The sequence below is a fragment of the Galeopterus variegatus genome, unplaced genomic scaffold (genome assembly GCF_000696425.1).
Source record: "Galeopterus variegatus unplaced genomic scaffold, G_variegatus-3.0.2 Scaffold390, whole genome shotgun sequence".
Classification (NCBI taxonomy): Eukaryota; Metazoa; Chordata; class Mammalia; order Dermoptera; family Cynocephalidae; genus Galeopterus; species Galeopterus variegatus.
In genome coordinates, this window is record NW_007726501.1 from 615,679 (window position 1) to 638,579 (window position 22,901).

General features: G+C 51.6%; 1 protein-coding gene across 1 annotated transcript; it reads left to right on the top strand.

Moving 5' to 3' along the window:
- The first annotated feature begins 3,514 nt into the window (after window positions 1-3,514).
- EVX1 (even-skipped homeobox 1) lies at window positions 3,515-7,539 on the top strand. The gene is made up of 3 exons (XM_008568251.1): window positions 3,515-4,426; window positions 6,026-6,276; window positions 6,877-7,539. Exons 1-3 carry the CDS (start codon window positions 4,000-4,002, stop codon window positions 7,414-7,416), a joined length of 1,218 nt encoding a protein of 405 aa, XP_008566473.1. The 5' UTR covers window positions 3,515-3,999; the 3' UTR covers window positions 7,417-7,539.
- Window positions 7,540-22,901: the final 15,362 nt, after the last annotated feature.

Sequence of the window (22,901 nt, forward strand, 5' to 3'; positions counted from 1 at the left end):
TTGGACGACAATGGCCCGCGCCGCAGCCTGGAAGATGACCGAGGGCCCTGGAAGATGATCTAGAGCCCAAGATCAATATCCCCAACAGCTGGGCGCCGCTTATTGTTTAAAAGGAAGCTCCCTTTGTTCTTACGTTTTACCTAAAAGAAGCAAAAACATTTGTTTCCTAATCAAATTTTTGTCAGCACCGAAGCAGCCAAACCAGCTCTGGCCCCTGTCCCGGGACCTCTCTCTCGTTCCCTTCGGCCACTTGAGGCCCGCTTCAGGCTGGGGAGATGCTCAGGACCCCGGGGGGTCGCACCAAAGAGGGCCTGCAGACCACTGAGGCAGCCTCCACCCCCGCCGCCGGTCTTCCAAGCGGGGTTTTCTTGGAGCCGAAGCTGTTCAGCCGATCAGCAGGTCTGGTGGCCCTGGCCCGGCTTCCGATTCCATTTAAAACGACCCGCGCATCTTATCTCCGCGTCGCCTCCCCGGGGTTCCCACCCACCCCCGGGCCTGCCCAGCCCCGGCGGAAGCAGAGCCGGGAGCTTTTGAAGTCCCGAGAATTTCAATCCGAGAGGAGCCGGCTGGACCGGAGCCCGTCGCCCCAGCGGGGGAAGGGACTGCGAGGCCGCGAGGGGCGGGGTGGCCTGCCCGCAGTGGACCCCATGCGGCTGCTGTCACCCCTCTCCGTTTTTATGGGGTTGTGGAGGGCTTCACTCACTCTCTGAATTTATCTTTCTTCTCCAGCCGTGCCATGAATAACCTTCATGACCCAGCGATAATGACGCTATTAAGATACTCCCCCCACGCATAAACACACCAAAAAGCCCCAAGACCCCCCAGAACAGTGTTCTTATCCAGTCTCTTCCTCCTTTTGTCATCTTTCCATTAAAAATTTGACCTCTCTTCACCCGATGTTGACGAAAGGATGCTTTTGGAAGAAGTGACATTTGGTTAAAAAAAAAAAAAAGTTTTCCCTCATGCACCCAGGGGTTCAGTAAGTCTCTAAAGACCAGAGAAACTGAGGCTGCTTTGAAAGGGCAGGGCATAAATGGAAAGGATAGGGCGGGAGTCGGGCTGAGGGGAGAAGTTCCCAAAGTAGGCAGCCCTCCTCTGGAGAGCCAAGGCAAGCCTGCTCCGTTGAGGTGGACCCAGGAAGGAGACTAAGTGGCATTCCTTGACCTCTCAATCCTATTCCGCTTTCATCTTGCAGAGAAAACCCAGAGGAAAAAAGGATCAAACACAGAACATTCCCATTGAATGCAAAGCTGGGGGCGGGGCAGGGCAGGGGAGCCTGGAGTCCCTCTGAGGACCTGGCCCCAAGGAGGTGGGGGCAGCAGGGCGGCTGTGAGAAGGTGGTGTACTCCCGGGGGAGGGGAGTAGAGGAGAGGGGCGGGGAGGACCCAAGGGAGGCAAGGAGGGGGAAGAGGAGGTTGGACTGTGGGCGCATCCTAGACCAAGTGCCAGAAGGGCCCTACAGAGTGGGCAACCTCAGCAGCTCAAAGACAGACACTGAGGGAACACGGCTTTGACAGGGAGGAGAGAGCAAGGCAGGTGCTCCCTCAGGCTCTGGCTGCTGGCGGGGAAGGGCAGGGTATGACAGAATCCTTGGACAACTCCATGTGGCAGCAAAATGTTCTGAAATTTGATCCCCCCCACTCCCAATTGCTTTTCTCTGACCCCTAAAATGTGTTCCCTGATTTTGGGTCTAGCAATGCTCTGCAGACAGTGGCTCTGGGAGTCCCAGGGAGTGGAGGTGTCTATGAGGACACTACTCTCTGGATCCTGCCGCCCCTTGCCCATTCCCCCTAGCCCCAACCCTCTGCGAGGTTAATGAGCATCTTCTTGAATTGGGGGACAAGTGGAAAGCAGGAGCGGGCAGGGAACTTTGGTCTTTCCTGGGATCTCTCTCTCTCTCTCTCTCTCTCTCTCTCTCCCCTGGTGGCTGGCCGGGACAGAGATGGAGCCCTGGACCTTGGTTTTATGTGCACCCCTCTCTAACCAGCTGAGCTAGCCGTCTGGCCCTGTCATTGTTTCTCTGGCTTCCTTCACTACTTCATAATCCCACAGATAGGAAGACTGGTGGAGGGGTGGAGAGGGAGAAGAGTTGAGAGAGAGAAAAAAGAGAAAAAAGTAGGAGATAGAAAACAAAAAAGTAGTGGCAAAGGGAATTTTCTTTAGAAGGTGTGACTTTGCCTTAGGGATTGGAGAAGCAGGGAGCCGCCCTCTGCGGGTGGCTGCCTAGGGCTAGAAGCTCTTGGAGAGGGGGCGGAGAAAGAGGGGTTGAGCATAGAAGGCGCCCGCCTCCCGCCCTCAGCAAAGTGAGAAGAGACCCAGCCCACCTACCTGGCCCCAATGCACTTGCTCAGCGTTCCCAAGGAGAGTTCTATTCCGCCTTCCCAGGAAGAAGACCCGCAGCTCCCCCAAACATCATGTTCCACAACCACCGCTCCCCACCTCCAGCCCTGCAATGGGGGCAGGGGGCGGGTTGCCTTCCATCCCCAAAGATTTATCGGATCCCATGGACACTTGCTCTTTCAGGGTGTTTTCAGTTATTTCTTTCTCTTCTCTCCCCAGCACCACCCACTTTTGGAGCCAGATACCACTGCTCCTGGGCAGAGCCTAGGGGAGGACGCTGCGAGTCAAACCTCTGCCAACTCCAGTGCCAGCGAGGGCCTGGGTACTCTCGAGCCCTGCCTTAAACCCCCAGGTAGAAGCTAGCATCTTTGCCAGCCAGGGGTCTCCAATGCTGCCGCAGTAGGGGCCGCATTTGCCAGGACCTCTTTACTTGAAAAACCTGTTTCCAGGAAAATTCGTTGACTCTGAACGAATACATTAAAATACAGGCAAGAAAAGAAAAAAGGACCACTCAGAACCTCTCCCCACCCAACATACCTGAAGTGAAGGCGAGGCCCGAGCAAACGGGAAAGCGATTTCTTCTACAAATAGCCACCTCGAGGTCAAGCAGGGCTGCAGAAAGCTTAAGGCCATCTAGATGGGAAGGGAGGAATAAAAGAAATCAGCAAACACTTTGAGTCAGCAGCCAAGGCAGGTCTTTAAAGAAAAAAAAATTAAGGTGTTTATCTCTTGACCCTTGGGAAAGAAAAATAGCAAAGTTTGGTTCCCAGAAGGAAGGAGACAGATGGGGGGTAGGGGAGGACGGAGAAAAGAGAGGAACGGATACCCCAGGGTCAGATTCTGCAGACAAGTTGGGAGGGGAGGGGGCAATGCGTTTGTCTGTAGCTTGTAAAAAGATTGTGGAGCCGGTTTGAGGTTAGCTGTCAGGGGCAGGCATTTGCAATAATGCTGAGAGAATCGAGGCTTGTAAGCTGGCCTTCACACTTCTTAAATGCGGTTATGGATTCTTTCATCGGTGTTAGATCAAGGCACCAAGTTAAGAAAACAAAAGTCAAAACAACAATAAAACAAAAAATCAAAAGCGTATTCAATTACCGAGTCCCGCTGCCCTTGCGGAACTGGCTGCGCGCGCGTTAAGCTCTCTCTTCTTTCTGCGGAATTCCATTTGCATCCCCTCTGCCTGGGTGTCTCCCTCTCCCAGTGTGTCTCTCTGTCTGTTTTCACACTCTCCTCCCCATTCGAGCGAGGCCCACACCTGGCGCATCACTGCCGAGCCATTAGCTGCGGGTCTCCTTTCATCTTCGCTGTGGCAGACGTTTCTATTTATCCACTTGCGCTCGCCGAGTGGCGTCACCAGCGGTACTGTAATGACGATTGCAGCAGGAGGATGACAGCTTAGAAAGAAGAGGGCAATGGGGCTTCCTCCCAGAGGCGGGGCGGCGCAGAGGAGCGCTCGCATCACAAGGTGACCCTAGCTCCCCACCGCCGCCGCCGCCGTTGCTGTCGACACTGCGCTCCGGCCGCTCCGCGCGCGCCCAGTCGCCCGGCCTCTCTTTCTCCCTCTCGCAGCCACTATCTACCCGGCCGCTGGGGAATCAGGAAGCCTGGGGTTAGGAGCTCACTTGGGGCTTTCCCCCTCCCCCTCCGGAGAGCCCCGGGATGGAGAGCCGAAAGGACATGGTTATGTTTCTGGACGGGGGTCAGCTTGGCACTCTGGTTGGCAAGAGAGTGTCCAATTTGTCTGAAGCCGTGGGCAGCCCGCTGCCCGAGCCGCCCGAGAAGATGGTGCCCCGTGTTTGCCTGAGCCCGCGGGCCGGCCCTCCGACCGCCCGGGAGCGCGGCGGGGGAGGTCCGGAGGAGGAGCTGGTCGATGGACTCGCAGGCAGCGCGGCGGGGCCGGGCGCCGAGCCACGGGCAGCCGGGGCGGCCATGCTCGGCCCGGGACCCCCGGCCCCCTCCACCGACAGCCTCTCCGGCCAGGGGCAACCCAGTAGCTCGGACACCGAGTCGGATTTCTATGAAGAAATCGAGGTGAGCTGTACCCCGGACTGCGCCACCGGGAACGCCGAGTACCAGCACAGCAAAGGTAGCCACCGCACCCCTCCTCTCCCCGGGCCTCCCACTGCGCCCACCTTTCACTTCACCTCAGGCCAGGAGGAAGACACTCCTTTCCCCAGGGCAGGATGGCTGGGGGGACCCACCTGAGCAACTCTCCCCTGCTATCTGTGCCCTGACGGGGGTCTCCTACTGTGTTCTGGCATTGACGGGACTGAGGGTGACAGCTGTGCCTTGGGGGAGGGGAGACACAAGTCCTGGGCTTGGGATTCAAAGCGCACCCCAACCCCCACCCCCCCAGTGTTTTGTGGGAATGCTTCAACTGAGCGGGAAGACACCTTCCCCGGCGTGGGCAAGATCAAACGCGAGTCCGGGCAGTTTGTAGCTGGCGGGGTGTAAGGCGCATCGAGGCGCGGAAGCAAGGAGTCCATAAAGGACCGTAAAATCAAGGCGGACTCTGTCGGCCGGGGTGCTGCAGCCCTCCAACCAGTTTGCACGTCGGTCAGAGGTCCAAATTACCTTGTCACTTCCCGGGCTTGGCGGCGCCAGGTCGGAAATGGTCCCAATGGTCTAATTGCCTTTGGTCTCCGGTTGCATTTGAAAAGGCAGAGATTGGGCCCTCCCCCCTTCCCTTTCCTTCCTAGTCCCACTTCTCCACCCAAAGGAAAAGGAGCTGCAGGGGGCTGACGCCCCACCCTACCCTGGGGTAGGCCCAAAGGAGGGGCTACTTTCACTGGAGACCCTCTTTTCAACCAAAGGCTAAAGGGAGGGGTGGTGGATGGCCTGGAAGAAAGTCTTCCTCCATGCCAACAATCACCCCACTTGAGAGGGGTGGAAAACTGGGAGGGAGAGCCCACCAGTAGACACTCCCCCACAAAGCTGTGGGAGTGGGTGGGAAGAGCCTGGGAGGGAAAAAGATCACCCCAGCCTTGGCAGCCAACGCCTTGCTGAGTACCCACACCCAACCCCTTACAATGTTGTTATCCACTCAACCCAGACCCCCTCCCATTACATGCCCTCGGGAACAACCTATACTGCACTCAAACACAGTAAAGTAATGGGATACTCGATACGGCACTCCCATGCTACTCCAGCAACACACACACACATTCTCATACCTGTGCTGGCAGCCTGGCACACACAAGAGCAAGGAAACTTGCTACATGCCCAGCATTCTACAACACACTAAGAGTTCACAATACCGGCACAAAGGTGCATCTTAACTCACTTGCCTGTCAGACATGCACGCCCTTGCCCACCCCTGACAACTGTAGGCAGAAAACTCAGAGGGGCTGCACCTGGCCTGTGCCTCAGGTGAGGAGGGCGCTGGGAGCCTATGTACCCAGCATGCCTTAGACGGAGGCCTCCCAAACAGCAGCCAGGCCAGGCCTTCCCAAAGACCTTCAGGTATCCATCCCAAAGGCAAGCCCCATCCTCCCTTCCTGGGTTCTCCGGAGTCCGCAGAGCCCCAGCAGAAGCGGTGACTCAGGCAGCCCCGGGGGGGTGTACCTTCCTAACTCGCGCCCCTCGCCCACACACATCTTGGGCGAACAGCCCCACGTCAGCGACGTTTGTGTGTCTGTTGTGTGTCCGTGTGTGTGCACGCGTGTGCTTTGGGTTCCCTGCGCAGGGCCTGGCTCCGAGGCACTGGCTGGCAGTCCGAACGGCGGCAGCGAGGCCCCCAAGAGCAACGGCGGCGGCGGCGGCTCACAAGGCACCCTGGCCTGCAGCGCCAGTGACCAGATGCGCCGTTACCGCACGGCCTTCACCCGGGAGCAGATTGCGCGGCTGGAGAAAGAATTCTACCGGGAGAACTACGTATCGAGGCCGCGGAGATGCGAGCTGGCTGCTGCCCTGAACCTGCCGGAAACCACCATCAAGGTACTGGGGTCGGGATACGGGAGGCGTGTGTGCACCCATTTAGCAGGAAGTCAATGCCAACTGCTCGCTCCCTAAGTCGCGCGCCAGGAATCTGGGCCTGGGGTCTCCCTGCCTGGTGCGCGCAGATTTACCCTTCTGACAGTCCCTAGGGACTGTCATGCGGTTGACTCTGTCCCTTTCCTAGCCAAATGGACAACGGGGATGGGGTGCCTGTGCAGGTGACAAAGAAATGCTCCAAAGGAGGGAGAAAAGGAGAGAGATGGAAGGGAACGCGTTTCTGGGGAGAACTGCCTGCGGTCTCACACTGTTGGAGTCCTAGTCCTCCCACTACTTGCATATCCATACCAGGTTCTGGCACCCGGGGGGTTCTGGCCACGTGGGCAGAGGGAAGGAGGGACAGAGAAAGGAGTCACTCCCCGAACCTGTCACGGAGGGATTCCAGCTTCAGGTGGTGGCGGTGAGACCTGTCCCCGCCCAGCTGGTGTCTGCTTTGGCTCTTCCCTGCGCAGCCAGCACCGTCCTCTGGAGTGGCGCAGGACTTCTGGGCTCTGGGCACTGGGCCAAGTCCAGCGGCCGAACCTGCCCCGCTCCTCTCCCCAGGTGTGGTTCCAGAACCGGCGCATGAAGGACAAACGGCAGCGGCTGGCCATGACGTGGCCGCACCCGGCGGATCCCGCCTTCTACACGTACATGATGAGCCACGCGGCGGCCGCGGGCGGCCTGCCCTACCCGTTCCCGTCGCACCTGCCCCTGCCCTACTACTCGCCCGTGGGCCTGGGCGCCGCGTCCGCTGCCTCGGCCGCAGCCTCGCCCTTCAGCGGCCCGCTGCGCCCGCTCGACACGTTCCGCGTTCTCTCTCAGCCCTACCCGCGGCCCAAACTGCTGTGCGCCTTCCGCCCCCCGCCGCTCTACCCCGGCCCGGCGCACGGACTGGGCGCCTCGGCCGGCGGCCCCTGCTCCTGCCTCGCCTGCCACAGCGGCCCGGCCAACGGGCTGGCGCCCCGGGCCAACGCCGCCTCGGACTTCACCTGTGCCTCCACCTCCCGCTCGGACTCCTTCCTCACCTTCGCCCCCTCCGTGCTCAGCAAGGCCTCCTCCGTCGCGCTGGACCAGAGGGAGGAGGTGCCCCTCACCAGATAAGGGGCCGCCCGCGGGCTGCCGGCTCCAGGACGCCCGTGGGGGCCCCCCGGGGACTCAGCCAGCGCCTCTCCTCGCCCTTAAGACACCGAGAGGAGAGGAGAGGGCCACAAAGGACCAGCGGGACTCGGCCTCGAGGATCGGGACGCCCAGGAAGCGGCCGTGGCTGGCGCGCTTGGGGAGCAGGAGTGGGGATGGGGAAGCAGAGGTCGACAGACCTTCCTCTGGGGCGGCCTTTCTTTGCCGTTCTTTACCGGACCCACCACCCCTGACTGGGGTTGAGGCCATGACTCCAAAGCTAAACAAAACTTAGCAGCAACAGCAACCAATAACCAGACCCCCTTTCCCCACCCCCCACATCGCCCCCATCCTCCCTGCCGCCATCCTCCTACCTCACACCCCTTCCTCACCAGGGCCCCCTCTCCCCTGCCAAGGCCAAGCCCAAGCAATGGAGAGGGAAATTTCTGTCTCTTTGAACAAAATGCTGTGTATGCAGAGCAGGGGAAGATTAATCTTTGCCAGCTTTTCCAAGGCATGGCAAGGGGCTTGTGGAAAGCAGTGCACCAGCCATTCAGGAGAGAGCGTGTGAGAGAGATGATTTACTACCAGAGAGAATCCTGACCCTTGGCATGGAAGCTGGAGGCTCTCTCACCTTCCAGGAGCCTCAGTTACACAGCATGTTCTGCTCCTGGCATCTACCAGCACCTGATCTCTTCTCACTTGCAGGCTTGTGAAACCTCTCGGCTTGCACCCTCTACCCTCCGCGCATCACCCTTCAACCCCCTCCCCACCCTCATGTTCTCCACACCTCCCCTGCCCCCCATACCCCACCCCACCGACACTTTTTTGTTTCACTCTGGCAGGGAGGCTGTAGATGCCCTAGGGCCCCTTGGCAGCTTCTGTGAGGCCAAGCCTCTTCTCTCCAGCCCAGCACACTTCCTGATTAGCAAGCGATGTGTGCGAGGAGGGTTTTTGAATGTTGAATATATAATAATAATCACTGGCCACTGAGCCCAGAGCTGAGCTGTTAACAAGGCGCCCAGGGAAGAGCTTAGGGAGTGGGGACTCCACCTCCCTCCCTCAGTATCTGGCTGCAAATTAGAGGCTGTTTCCATCCTGTGCCTGTTCACCTTCACTTCACTGGGAGCTTTCTGGCCCTTCCCTTTGCATTTGGCATTTTACATCCTTCTCTCACTTTTCTCCTAAGCTGCCGCTGGGGCTTGACTTCTAGATACCAGTGGGAAGTCTTCTGGGGACCCTGTCTCTACTCTTCACCAGGGTTTGGGAGCCACTACCAAACCCTCACTCCCACACTCACTTTTGCATCCAATTTTTGAGGAAGAGGAGAACTTGTGTCCCCCACCCCCAGCGCCACACCATGCAAGCTTCACCTTGGGCTCTTCCTATAGGGAATGAATTTGGTTTGGTTTGGGGTTTTCCTTTGAAGCCCAAAGAATCTGCTGTTATGATTTGCTAACCACATCGCAATAAAAGCTGGATATGATTCTCACTTTAGCATTTTTAATTTTTTTTAATTTAAAAAATTAAAAAAAATTTTTTTGGCAGCAGGCAGAACGTTGACTCTTTCTGAATTACTAGTTCAGCCACCATGGGCTTGGGTAAGAAAGGGACCAAAAGCCTCTGTTGGGCACTGGCAGGCTCCAAACTGACATTGCACGGAGGTGGAGAAGGCTGTGAACTACCCTGGAGTGCATGTTTCCTTAATCCCAAGCATGCTGAGAGCCCTCCATGGGTAAATTAGGGCTCACCCTGTGCTGGGTCCTTTTCTAGTTGCTCCAGTCCTTTGAGGAAAGGGGACTCTGGGCTGTGGTCGGTGAGACTTCCCTCCACCCCAGGCGGAGGTGGAGGCAAGTGGGGCAGTGGCAGGGAGCTTGAACACTGCAGAGAACTAGGTTGGCTGGTCAAGCTGGGTTTGCATCTGAGAATGCAGGGAGAGGAGGGAGGAGGAATCACTCACTCCTGGGTTGAAATCGTCTTGGTTTAAATTGTCCTTAGGCTGAAAGTCATTTGGAGGATGGGATTCTGGGCCCATCAGACAAGGGGACAGGCAGTGCTCAGAAGCCACCTCCTTTCCCACACACACTGGAGAGCCAAGCATGACTGCCTCTGGAGTCTCGCTTAAGCGGGGGAGAGATGGGTGCCTTCAGGAAACTAGGATACTTTGCCGGCGTCTCCGCCGGCGGGGGTGGGGGACTCCTCAACAGCCCTCCCCCCTCCTCGGGCTCCAGAGCAAACCTTCCTGCACACAGTAGCCCCTGCTCTTCCAAGCAAAGCCTTGCTGAGGTTTCCGGAATCCCCTTCCCCCCAAGGACCTCGCAGCTCCTGCTGCAGCCGGAGGCTCCAGAGTGCCAAATACCGGCAAATGCGCGGTTGCTCCGCGTCGGGCAGAGATTGCTTGCGACAGGTAAATGGACTGTGGGTTGCCTTAATGCCAGGCGTATTTTCAGTTAATAGGGAGGGAAAATGAGGTGTCTGCAGCGATATTGGAAAGTACAAGATCGATGATCCGGCCTCGTGTCCAATCAGCAGCCTTTAATTGACTGTATTTTCTGGGTAATTGAGCCTCTCTTCCTCCAAATTGAAGTGGAAGATATAACAATACATCTTGCCAGGAGGAATTACTCATTACTTCATAATGAAATTTCCCTTTTGCCAGGGTTTGCGGTTTGGCGCGAGGCAGCACTTCTCACACTCCCCGCCCCCCAACTCCCAGCCCCCTAACCCCCACATCAAACATGCATAGCCGGCCGCATCCCGCACCCCGCAGCCCCAACTGGCCTGACACGCCCATTTTGGTGGGAGGGGGGGACGTGCGAGATGACCATGAAGAAGACACTGCCTCTCCACGGCCCGCAATCTCTTTATCTATAAAAGGAGACGGCTGGAGCCAGCAACAGAGCTTGACATGATTGTTTTTCAACTTTCTGAGTGCCTCCAACGTAGCTTTGTCCCATCTCGGTCCCATTTTACAGGTGGGAAAACAGAGGCTCTGGGACTCACGCAGCTATTAGCGGCCGATGCAGCTATTAACTCCAGGCTCCTGCTTTCTCCTCGCTAGCCCTGCTTTGGGGCCGCGTCCGCAGTCACCCCCAGCAAAGTCTGACACCTCATTCCCTATCCACACTTTCCTACTGGTTCCTTAATCCCGGCCAGCCTGGTGGTCCGGCGCGCAGCCCGGGTTCGCTCAGCCCGGCAGGACTAGCTGCCCCGCAGCCCGAGTGCGCGCCGAGCCCGCGTCGTCGCTGGCTTGTTAGCGTGTGATTGATTGCCTTATTAAAGCGTGTTCTTGTAAGTGTGACCAAACTGATTGCATTGCATATGTTTGGGATAATGCTCATTTTAAACAACAGGATAAAGAGGATGAGCTCGGTAGAGCCTCGAAAACGGAATGATTCTGGCCAGCAGCTCCCTAATTCTGGCATTAAATTGCCCAGTTACATAGCAAATCACTTGGTTCCTCCATCTTTGTTCCCATTTTTTTCCTTCTGGCCAGCAGTTTGATCGTGTCTTCCAACGTGGTATGTCCCACGAATGGTTTCTTAGTGACTACTGGCTCTACCTTCCTAGGCTCCAACCCTTCACCTGCACGCCTCGGGCATAGTGTCCTCCCACCTCCATCCCAGGAAGAGAAAGAAGAGATTCAGTACACACTTTCTCATCCTAGGCCTCCCAGGGGGACATGGCCTGAGACGCTCATCCCAAATGGGAGTTTGGTTCCCCCAAACAATAAGTTGCATGTCCCCTTCACCCCCAAACCCAGCCATTTCAGGAAAGTTTAAAAAGCTTCTTTTGTTCCCCAGTCTTCTCCCGCTCTGTTGATTAGACGCTCATCCCAAATGGGAGTTTGGTTCCCCCAAACAATAAGTTGCATGTCCCCTTCACCTCCAAACCCAGCCATTTCAGGAAAGTTTAAAAAGCTTCTTTTGTTCCCCAGTCTTCTCCCGCTCTGTTGATTCCATTATTTCTCAGTCAAGGAAACACCCGCCGCCATATGTCCGCCGGAGAGCGTGAGTGTCACAATGGACAGTTGCTGAAGATGTCCAGATGGATGGCATTCTCCAAGTGGGAAGAGCTTTGCCTCTGAGCATCCTCTCCATGCACCCTCACTCAGGAGTGGGAGAGAGAGGAGTAGGAGTCGGTGAGGTGGGGGCAAAAAAATCGGGATTTCTTCGAATTATCTTCCTGTGCTCTCACCCCCAAACTCCTAGTTGTGTCGAAGTTCTCTTTTTGTGCCTGTTCCCTAACAAAGAAATCCTCAGCTGACCTCCACTCACTGCTGTCAACTTGCAGGAGAGCTAAACTACTCGAGATGGAACTTCCTAAGTGGCACCTTTTGGATACGCTGGATTTCTGATTTGTTCAAGATGATGGCAGTCATCAGGACAAGTCAGAAACGATGCCACTCTTCAGGGTGTCATTTGTAAGTGCAATCGCATGGATTCGTTTGCAGAACCTAACTAAAAAGGGTCTGGATAAGTGGCTAGATCCAAACGGCAAATTTCTTCCATCGCTCAGCTCCTCCCAAGCTCTGCAGGGACAGGCACATCAGACTGCATTAGGGTGAAGCTAAGGCCCAGCTCACCATGTGTGCCAGCTTGCAGGACCCCGGAAGTGTTGACCCTGAGAAAAAGCAAAACAACAAAACAAAATCAAACCACAAAATGCATCCTACCATCTACAAAGCAAACAGAAACAAAGTCGTTTTCGAAATCGTCTTTTCAGCAAATAAGTATGCGATATTCTGAGCAGGAGTAGGAGCGAGAAAGTGCCACTTAAAAACAACATGAGAGCATTAAGTAATTATTTAAAACAAGGCTGTTTAGAAAAATATTTGTATTTATTGCAGCTGCTCAATTGGCCTCGTTAAAGTCGGCAAGCATTTAAATTGTGTTACAATCTCATTTAAATCCCGCTCCGTTCCAGCAGGCTGAAGAGCTTGAATAGACCAATCACTTCATAATGATGATGAATGAGAAATTAATTCAGATACAAGCAAGACAATTTAGGCCTTCATCTGTTTAAATAGCCTTCCAATATTATTCGCGATCGCGGGTCACAGATTGAATCAATTGTCCAATCTTGTGAAAGTCATATCCTTGCATCTTCATCGAGATTATTTATAGCGCAGTGAGGGCTGCTGAAAGGTATACGCTGTTAACAGGGACAATTACTTAAAGAGAAGCGTTTATAAAATGGAAAACAAATGCCGGGGTTGGTAACAAATGGGATCAAAAGCAGCCATTCCAACCTGGCTTCTCGAAGGAAGGGACAGGGCACGGCACAGCCGGATGCGGGGAGCCCTGCGCTCGGGTTCTGGCCTCCCCAGGGCCCAGGTGAGGCCCGGTCAACCGGGCGCGCCAGCTTGCGCCGGGGCTGCGGTGGCGACCCGGGGCGGTCTCGCCCTCGCCAGCTTCAGGTTCCTGCCTGTCCCGCGCATGCGGCTGTCCGGTGTGGCCAGGGCTGGACATCCCGAGGAACAGCGCCCTGTGGATGCCGATCTCAGGGTCCCCGTTTGTGCCCAGGTCTCCGCCCCTCCCTGTACCGGGCTCAGGACCCCGGCCTGGGTCTGACTGTCATTCTCAGGTGGCGGCAGGGTGCTGGGGCCTTCGTCGCGGAGGGCGGGAGCCCTGGTTGTATGCAGGAGGCGGGGGTTCCTGGTGACTTCGGGACTCTGGAGGCTTGGCCTTCTCTTAAACTTGGCCTCCTTCTAAGGCGACGTCAGGGAAGGGTCCCCATTTCCACAGACCCCCTCGCCCTTGACGTCGCAGACGGGAAGCTCGCCTGAGGTCGCCTCACGTCTTTTTGAGCCTGGAGCCTTCTCGAGCAGGCTCCTTGGGGTGCCCTCGGGCCTGTGAGCAGCGTCCAGTTCTCCCAAACAAGAGCCCTTTCCTTCCATCACCGAAGTATCCCTCTCCTTATCCTGAAATAATCCCTCCCGGCTGAGGCCAGTTCCCTTTTGTCGCTCTCCTCCGGCAGGTGTCCGAGCGCCTCGCTAGGACCCAACGCAGTCGAGGCGACCGTCACAACTTCGAGGCGACAGATGCCTCTCGGAGGTGCCTACACTTCCTCCCCCAGCCCGTTTAGAGGAAGCCCAGAACGGTGCGCGGGAGGTGGTTCTTTCCTTCCGAATCAGGCACATTTGGGTACAACCCTGCTCCGCGTCTCTATGGGCTCTGTTTGCGCGAGTGTCCCGGGAAGGGGGAGCCTTGTAGGCTGCGCTCTTTGCAGAAATGAGTGAGGCGAACTCGGAACAGAGACGCGAGAATGACCGTTTGATGTGCCGAACCTGGAAGGGCGAGCGACTCCCCGCGAACACGGAGGTGAGGAGGCGACGCGGTACGGCACACGCTCGACTCCTGCCCGCGTAGAGGTGTTTTTTTTCTTCCTCTGTATTTCTATGTTTGAAACAAAAGCCCAACTAACGGATTCCTGGCGCTCTGAGGACCCACTCCCAGGAGCGACTTTGATGTATTGCTGTCCAATTAGTGCCTTTAATTGGTGTCCTCGGGGACGGGCAGGCCCGGAGCTGGGACACAGCCTCCTCTCTCCTCTCCCGCACACTGGAAAGGTAACATTTATAACGCTCTGCAGCAGCCCCTCGGGAGAGCCGCCAGCGAGCAAAGCAGGCGAGAGGTGCAGCTCCGTCTTGTCGAGGACAGATCCTCCGATCTCGGGGGTCGTGGGGAGGGTCCAGACCAGCCTGGTTCTGCTCAGTTTTCTGTGTGGGAGGGTTTGGGGGCGGCTGAGTCGCTGAGGATTATGAATTTGCTCGCAGAAAGGCCAACGGAGCTCACATGGTCTGTACAAGCCCACCACATGTGGTCTCCCATCTCGTTAATAATGGCTGTTTGTTAACAAGGATGCGGAGGTTAAATAATCCGGGTGGAAGATTAAACACGCCTCATCAAGGCGCTGGGAGCCGCACCGCGCAGAGACCTGCGCCAGAGCCGCCTGGCTCGCTGGAGCCTGGAGGAAGGTGGGAACACCTCGCCCGCGAGACCCGGGTAGAGGGGGACGGAAGGTCTAGGGCCCTTCCTTCAGGTTGCTGCTCAGTAAAGTTCGCACAGGCCCAACTCTTTGAAGTGTTAACAGAAAATCCATTTAGGACGCAGCCCCAATGAGGTGTGGATGCCAAACCCTCAGAGTAGCTGCTGGAGAGCAGAAATGGAACGCCTGGGGTCTGAATCCAAGTCCCCCTCTTGAGGACTGGTGGCCATCGCTGCCTCCCAGGTCTTACAAAGTCACATCTTTGGGAAGTAAGAGGCATTTTTGCCCACAAGTTAATAGCGCTGGATTGGAACACAGAGAAATGTGACCTGTAGCGTGAGCTCTGCCCTCAAATGCTGTGCAGGCTGTATTACATTATTCTCCCGGGTTCCTTTTACTACTGCACAGGACAGGCAGGAGATGGGGCTTGATGTACATGGCGTGTAATACTTCTTTCTTTCTTTTTTTTCCCTCCAGCTCCCCACCAGAGTAAGGGAACTGAGCACCTTGTCAGATGCTCTGTTTCCATATCCAACCTTGGAGGGTTCAGTCAAGGCAGCTAGTATTCAGCAAATATATGAAGGCCTACTATGTGCCAGTCACTGTGCAGTGTGTATTTTTAAACTATGAGACCAGAATATAAAATTGTATTTTTGGATCATTCCCCAATATAATATTTTGTAAACGGAAGACAAGCGAGAAAGAACTTGAGGGAGAGAGTGGGACAGAATGGGTGTGTATGTATAGGCTAGAGAAACTGTGGAGGGGAGAGTAAAGGAATTGATAAAAGATGTAAAGGACTTGTCAAGATGGCAATGAAGGAAGTCAGTGAGAATAAATTCTGCAAAAGTAGAGCCTTGATAGAGAGATTGTGCAGGACAGCAGAGAGAAAGTCCTCTCCTGGAGGCCTGGTTATTTGACAGTGAGCAAAAGGTAAGTAAGGACCCCAAAATTTCCTGGGGGCCCACGCCGTATGCATCTAACATTGGCAGCTTTCTATGTTGTTTCAGTAGCTGGAATTTCATTCCTTAGCTAATTTCAAAACCTCACTTTCTGAACCTGTCAAACAGGGAACTCAGCTGCTAGGCTGGGACTCTTCAGTCTTCCAGCTGATGGGCATTTGGCCTCAAGGAAGGCAGTAGGTGAGTATTCCATTGACTTTCTTTCAGATTAGCAGTAAATGTGGCTCCTCCATATCTCTGCCTTCACTTGGAAAGTCCAGAGACCAGGTTCATGTGCTGGGTGGTAAGGTTGAACAGCTAACAGCTACTGAATACTTACCTCACACCATTTATTGTTCTATGCTTTCCATGCCTTATTTTATTTAATTCTCACAACAACCCCTTGAGTTGAGTGTTATTATAATTTTTATTTTACGGATGAGGAAATCGAAACAGAGAGTTAGTAACGTGGCCTGTGTCACACAACTAGTATATGAGTCTGACTTCAGTGTTCCCCCATATGCTCACTCCACTAAAGCCAGCTTCAAGGTGGAGGACGGTGGCTAAGGGCAGACTGAGAGTATCTTTCTCTATGAATTGCTACTATCAAAAGTGAGGTCTAGATAAAGGCAGCTAATGTAAGAAGCAAGGTGGACTAATTTCCCACGTGTCTATTTTTAAAAGACGTAAATACAAAATACAGCCAATATTTATATGGTGGATGTTCAATGAGCTGTTTAGCCCAATGAATGGACCCATAAATATTTATTGAACACCTGCTATATGGCCAATACCAGACTTAGGTTTATACAACATCTTCTTTCTTTTCTGATTTGGTGTTGATGTGGCTTAGATCTTCTTAAAACTAATCTGAGCTTTGCACGAAAAGGACTCATATTGGTGACACCTGTGGTCAGGGTGATACCATGGTAGGAGATACACTTGCTTTGGCAGGGAACCTAGCAGAAGAGACCTTGAGATGAATCTCAACTCATCCGTTTTCTGATCTAGAGCCTACATATGTACATCTAAATCTTTAGCATCAGGAACTTTACTACATTTTACAAAATATAAAATGTAATCCTGTTGATACCTACTCATTAAAACAAACCACTTGAGTAACACAAAACACAGATTCCAGGATCAGAGTTCCTGGGTTTGAATTCCCACTCTGATACTTACAAGCTTTTTAATTTTGAAAGATCCTTAACCTCTTTGAGCCTCAGTTTCTTCACCTGCAAAATGGAGATGGTAACAATAGGCCTGTGGTTGTTATCTAGTGCTGTTACCCTAGAACTCAACCACTCAAATCAATAAACATCATCTCTGTTTCTGTGGGTCAGGAATCTGGTGCAGCTTAGCTGCGTATCTCTGGCTCAAGGTTAGTCCATTGGGGCTGTGGTCTTATCTAAAAGCTCAACTGGGGAAGGATATGGTTCCAGGCTCACTCACATGGTTGTTGGCAGGATTCCATTCCTTATTGGTGGGATGTTTGACTGAAGGCCTCAGTTCCTTGCTGGCTGTTTCTTGGAGGCCTCTCAGTTCTTTGCCATCTTAACCTCTCCATAGGGTAGCTCCCAGTGTGGTAGCTATGTTTCCTCAGAGTGAGTAAGCAAGAGAGAGAGAAACAGATAGACAGAGACAGAGACAGAGAGAGAGGCCAAGACAGATGCCACAGTCTTTTTGTTACTTAATCTTGGAAGTGACACTCCATCACTTTTGCCATATTATATTCATTAGAAGTGAGTCACTAGATCCAGCCCATACTCAAGGGGAGGGGATTACATAGGGTGTCAAATCCAGGAGGCAAGGGTCACTGGGGGCTATCTTAGAGGCTGCCTGCCACAGACCCTATCTTATAGGGTTGCTGCGTGGATTATGTGGCTTTACATTTATGAAGAGCCCAGGAAAGCACCTGTTTGCTTTGGTCATCATAATCATTCCTGTGATTCAATGGAGCACCTGCTTCTTCATCTAGACCCTCCTATTGTAACTGCTCTCTTCTTTTCTTGAAGAGCTCTGTAAAAGAGTACAGGAAGGGCAGGACAGAGCAACTGCTGCAAGGAAAGGGGAAGAAGACAAAGAGAATAGGATGAAAGATTCTGAAAAACTCTGGCAGAGAGTACCTAGAGAAAAGAGGTAAAGTAGGAGATTCTTGCCTCCTATAGCGGGCTTACACTTTTTAATTATTTATTTCCACATAAATTATCATTCTTAATTCTCATCACAGCCATGTGAAGCAAAAATTATTGTTATCTCCATTTTATTTATTTATTTTTGAGGGCAGCTGGCTGGTACAGGAACCCTTGACCTTGGTGTTATAAGGCTGTGGTCTAACCAACTGAGCTAACCAGCCAGTCCTGTTATCTCCATTTTAGGGATTAGGAAAAATCCTAGAAAGGTCACACAGCAAGTAAATGGGGGGAGGGGGAACCTAGGACTCATCTCAAATCCAGGTTGTCTCTCTGCATACCCTTGGCTCTTCTGCCACACTCAGCTTCAGCTGCTCAGCTTCTTCCATGAACTTATGGCTTCAGCCGGAGTCATGGAAGATGACATGGCATGTAAGTAGTGCTGGGGGCAGGGGGTGATATGTCAGATACTGGGTTAGGCCTCCCAGCCCTGCCTGACCTCGCTAGTGAAATTGACTTGACTAAAATCTGACTCAAAAAATCCGCAGCCGGGAGGTCAAGGCACAGCATCCAAAGGGACTCAGTCCTGATTCCCTAAGCATTTAGCACTGGGTTACTCAATTAGGAAGCTGGAGCCGAGTAGCAAAAGGTACAGAAGCTGAAGGTGCGTTATTACCCAGAAGTCTGAGGTACAAGGTAAAAGCTGTGCACTGACAAAAGAAACTGGTGCAGGGAGGGCAGGGCAAATAAGGGTCCCAGGCTCGCTAGGCTGTCAATGTTCTGGTTAGGGCTGCAGTCCTGGAGGGGAAGACTGGAGTACCAGGCAGGAAAACACAGACGACACTTAATTGTCCTTGTCCTGTCCTACCTTCTTCTTTAATAAAAGAACCTTCGTTTTTAGCTGGGCAGATGGCTGCCTATAATAAAGGCTACATTTCCCAGCCAGCTAGATGTGGCCACGTGACTAAGCACTAGCCAATGAGATGTAAGCAGAACCCCTGAGTGTGGCTTACAGGACGTGTCCTTAACAGGGGGAGGGTGCGCCCTTCTTCACCCTTTCTTTTTTCCTCTGGCTGAAATTTGATGTAATGGATGGAACTCAATAAGCTGTCTTGGATCGTGAGGAGGAAGCCACGTGCTGAGGTAGATAGAACAAGAAGGATCCTGGGTCCCTGACACTGTGAAACCCTCCTGGACGACTTACCTCTTGACTTCCATTACATGAGAGAGAAATAAACTTCCATCTTAATTGAACCACTCTTATTTTGGACTCTCTGTCCCATGGAGAACCTAATCCTAACTAATACATTATTTAAGACTAAACAGGGCAGATCAGTGCACATGCTTGTACACTGATTGCACAAAGATAGGAGTTGGGGGGGACCCCTGCCACCTAGATCCACATCTGGTCAATGATGAAGCAGGAGGTGATGCATATGGTATATCAGTGCACATGCTTGTACACTGATTGCACAAAGATAGGAGTTGGGGGGGACCCCTGCCACCCAGATCCACATCTGGTCAATGATGAAGCAGGAGGTGATGCATATGGTATGGGGGTTAGACTTGCAGGATGGGGAGAGTGGCATGGACAGAACATAGGTTTTGGGGTGAGAGACTGGTTTAAATGCTTGTATTGTCACTTACTGGCTGAGTGATCTAGCCAGTTATTTAGTCTCTGTGAGCTTCAGTTTCCTTATCCTGGGGTGGTCACTATGATTAAATGAGATAATAGGCATAAAGCCTATTCCTTTCTCTCTTCTTTGTTCTTTTTCTTTTTCTTTTTTTTTTTGTATTTTTTTGTGACTGGTAAGGGGATCGCAACCCTTGGCTTGGTGCCGTCTGCACCGCGCTCAGCCAGTGAGCACACTGGCCATCCCTATATAGGATCCAAACCTGCGGCGGGAGCACTGCTGTGCTCCCAGCGCCGCACTCTCCCGAGTGAGCTATGGGGCTGGCCCTTCTTTGTTTTCTAACCCTTTACCCTTAATCTTAACTTCCAATTACCCCTTAGACTGACAGTGTAATTTAATTCCAAGTCCTACTTTCTCTGGGGTGAAGGAAAGTAGAGGCCACTTATATAAGTTCTGCCTTTTGGGATTTGCCATAGAACTGGGGCAGACTGGTGGTGGTGGTGTGACAGTGGTGGTGGAGGTGGAGGAGAATTTAGCCATGGAAGATTTAATGTTGGCTGCACATGAGAATTACCTGGGGAGTTTTTCCAAGAGACCCTGCCCTAAATCAGTGGAATCTAACTCTTGAAATTGGTGGTCTAGACATCTGTAGTTTTCCAAGCTCCCCCAGGTGATCCTGATGCACAGTGAAAATTGAGAACCACCAGGGAAGGGAAAGCAGAAGCATGTCCTAGCATCTGGTAGGAACTCAGGAAATTCTATTAATTGTAATTGAACTGAGATTGGGATTAACAGGGAAAGGATCTGGATCTTTTTAGTATCTTTACATATACATGATCCACTTCAGATTATCTGCTAATTTTACCCAAGTTTTAGCAGTCTGGAAATACTGCATAACTGGAGACACCCTGACATTTCAGAGCCAGGAAGCACTTTCAAGATCTTTTTGCCAAACTACTTCACTTTATCAGTCTTTCACTTTCTTTCTGGATAAAACAGACCTTCTATGGCTACCATGGATTTAGAGAAGACACAGGATATTACATCGGAAACATGCCATTTCTGTTCTCATTTTATTTTGATGGATGACATTACATGGCTTTCGTATTTCATGTGGGACATGCTAACATGTTCAGATCCAAAGGCCAAAGTTGCATTTCTTAATGGCCATTCTAGGAACATCAATGGAAGTGAACATTCCAGTTGTATGTCTCTCAGGTCAGCAATTGAAGTTAGTGAAAGGCAAGTGTTGAGAAAAACAGGGTAATCCGACATACCTTTCACCTGGATGTTACCCCACTAAACTACCAGGAAGGAAGTGCAACTGGAGGAGTTATAAGCTCAGGTTGCAGACTCCAGAAGATAAGCTTGCATGTTGACTTAAGTGTGCTCAGGGGGAGGACATTTGGAGGGCCCCACCAGTTTGTGTTATCTAGATGAGCAGAACTGGCCAGGTACCTTTGGGAATTAGGATTGTTCAAGATCAGAGATAGGCATTGGGGGTGGTAGAGACAGTGGTAGAAATATGTGTAAAAATAGTTCTGTATCTCCAAAGAGAATTTCTAGAATTCCAGGAAATTGTTCATAGTCAGCACTGCCTGAATTGTTCTATTTCTGAACTATTATGATATCCCTGCAAAAGAGCCAATAATTCTACTATCTGCAGGGAAAAAAAGGTTATTTTTCCAAAGAGAATTTCTAGAATTCCAGGAAATTGTTCATAGTCAGCACTGCCTGAATTGTTCTGTTTCTGAACTATTATGATATCCCTGCAAAAGAGCCAATAATTCTACTATCTGCAGGGAAAAAAAGGTTTTTTTTTTTTGTTTTTTTTAAGAAATAGATTTAGATCAATACATACATAGTCCTTCTTGTAGTCCCAGAGACAGCTTGCTATAGATGTCTTCTCCTGATGCCATATCCTGAGAAGGTTTTTTTTTTTTTGTTTTTTTTAAGAAATAGATTTAGATCAATACATACATAGTCCTTCTTGTAGTCCCAGAGACAGCTTGCTATAGATGTCTTCTCCTGATGCCATATCCTGAGGCTTATATTTCCTAGGAGGTCTGTATCAGATTGAAGGAGATAAAGAGGACAAGAAAAATAAGGCAGGCTCCAGTATAACCTCACATCTCAGCAAACCACTCAAGTCATAAAGTTGGCTGGTAGAAACAGGAAACACCACTTGAGTCATGGAGACTAACACTTGGCTTTGAGCTCACAGTGTATACAAGTTCCCAATCACTTGGAGGTGACCTAAGGAAAAGTCACTGATCTTACCTGTAGTCCAAACTGAAGACTTTGCCTCGGATTTAATATTCTTTTAGTAAATTAGAACTACCATTTGGGCCTGGTGAAAGTCTCTCTCTTATTTTATCCACAATAGGGTTTTAGCAAGGTGCAGCAAAGGGCCCTTAACTTGTTTCATTGTACTTCTGCAATCAGGCTAGGACACAGACAGGTGGATAAACACAAGGAAAACCACAGAAGCTTAGATGACTTGACATGACTGTTTGTTTGAAGGCGGACATTTAATGGAATACTCTTGTATGTTACAAGGCGTCCTCTCTTTGGTTAGTTAGCGAGGATGAAGTGAGGTTTGTATAGATTCTGGGAAGCCACAGAAGGGAGTTCCGGGTTTTGTTTGTGGCTTGGGCTGGTTTCCCAAACTATTTATGGAAAAGTATGTGTCATCCACACCCCAGATTTTTAATTTCTAAATCTTTGCATCCCTTATAACCTTCCTATGGTCAACTGAGATTCAGCTCCCCTATCCACAAACCCTCTCTCCACGATACTACCCAGGAACACTCTTCAAATCAGAGTCTCTGCTTTATGAGGATGAGTTTTACAAAACCTTTCATGAAGCAGTTTCAGCTGATGGATAGTTGAATTGCTGTGAATTTAACTGAATTCTATTTTAACAAAGTACATTTTTGGACATATGGTATAGGTTTGCCAAACAGTAGAATGGTACTTTACATCATTGACGATTTTGACATGGATTCTTATCTTCAGTGATCAACTGTAAACTTAATTTTTCTCCTTATCTGTGGAGTTAAGTCCCAAGAACATAAAGAGTTAGTTTGGTCTTTTTTCCACAATGTCATTTTTAGACAAATTATGCCTAAGAAATTGCCTTGACATGGATAGTGTTTGAATGCTTTGTGGAATGGTGCCTGCTGATGGACCATCTCATTGGTTAAAGGAAGTTGCCTTGGTTATTGGCTAATGTACATGGCTTAGAACAAGTCCTGTGTCTTATTCTTTCCTTCCTTCAAAGTCAATTATTCTAATTTTAGGACAAAGCAATATGTTCTTGGGAGATGGGATATCTGAAATAGCCTCATTTTTGCTTGCTGTAGGCCTTCTGCCTTTAATCCCACTCTTCAGGCCGTGTCTCATTTCCCATCACACTCAGTCATGAAATACATAGTGAATGGCACAGAGACCTGACAGTGCTGTATTGACAGGGTGAGGATAACCAGTTTCCAAGAGTTTGTTATCAGTTACTTAGTATAGCTTGTCAGTGTATATGTTGATTTTGTGAAAGGTGAAAAACTCAGCTTCTTCAGCCTGGTTTATCTCAGAGGAAAAGGTATGATCTCAGAAGCTAAAAATGAGCCAAATTAAAATGAATATTCATGTAAGAGGGCTAAATAGCTTTCAAAGTTTAGCTCTTAAAAGAGCACCTTCTTGGGCCGGCCCGGTGGCGCACTGGATAGTGCGCCGCTTGGGAAGCACGGCGGTGCTCCCGCCCGAGGGTTCGGATC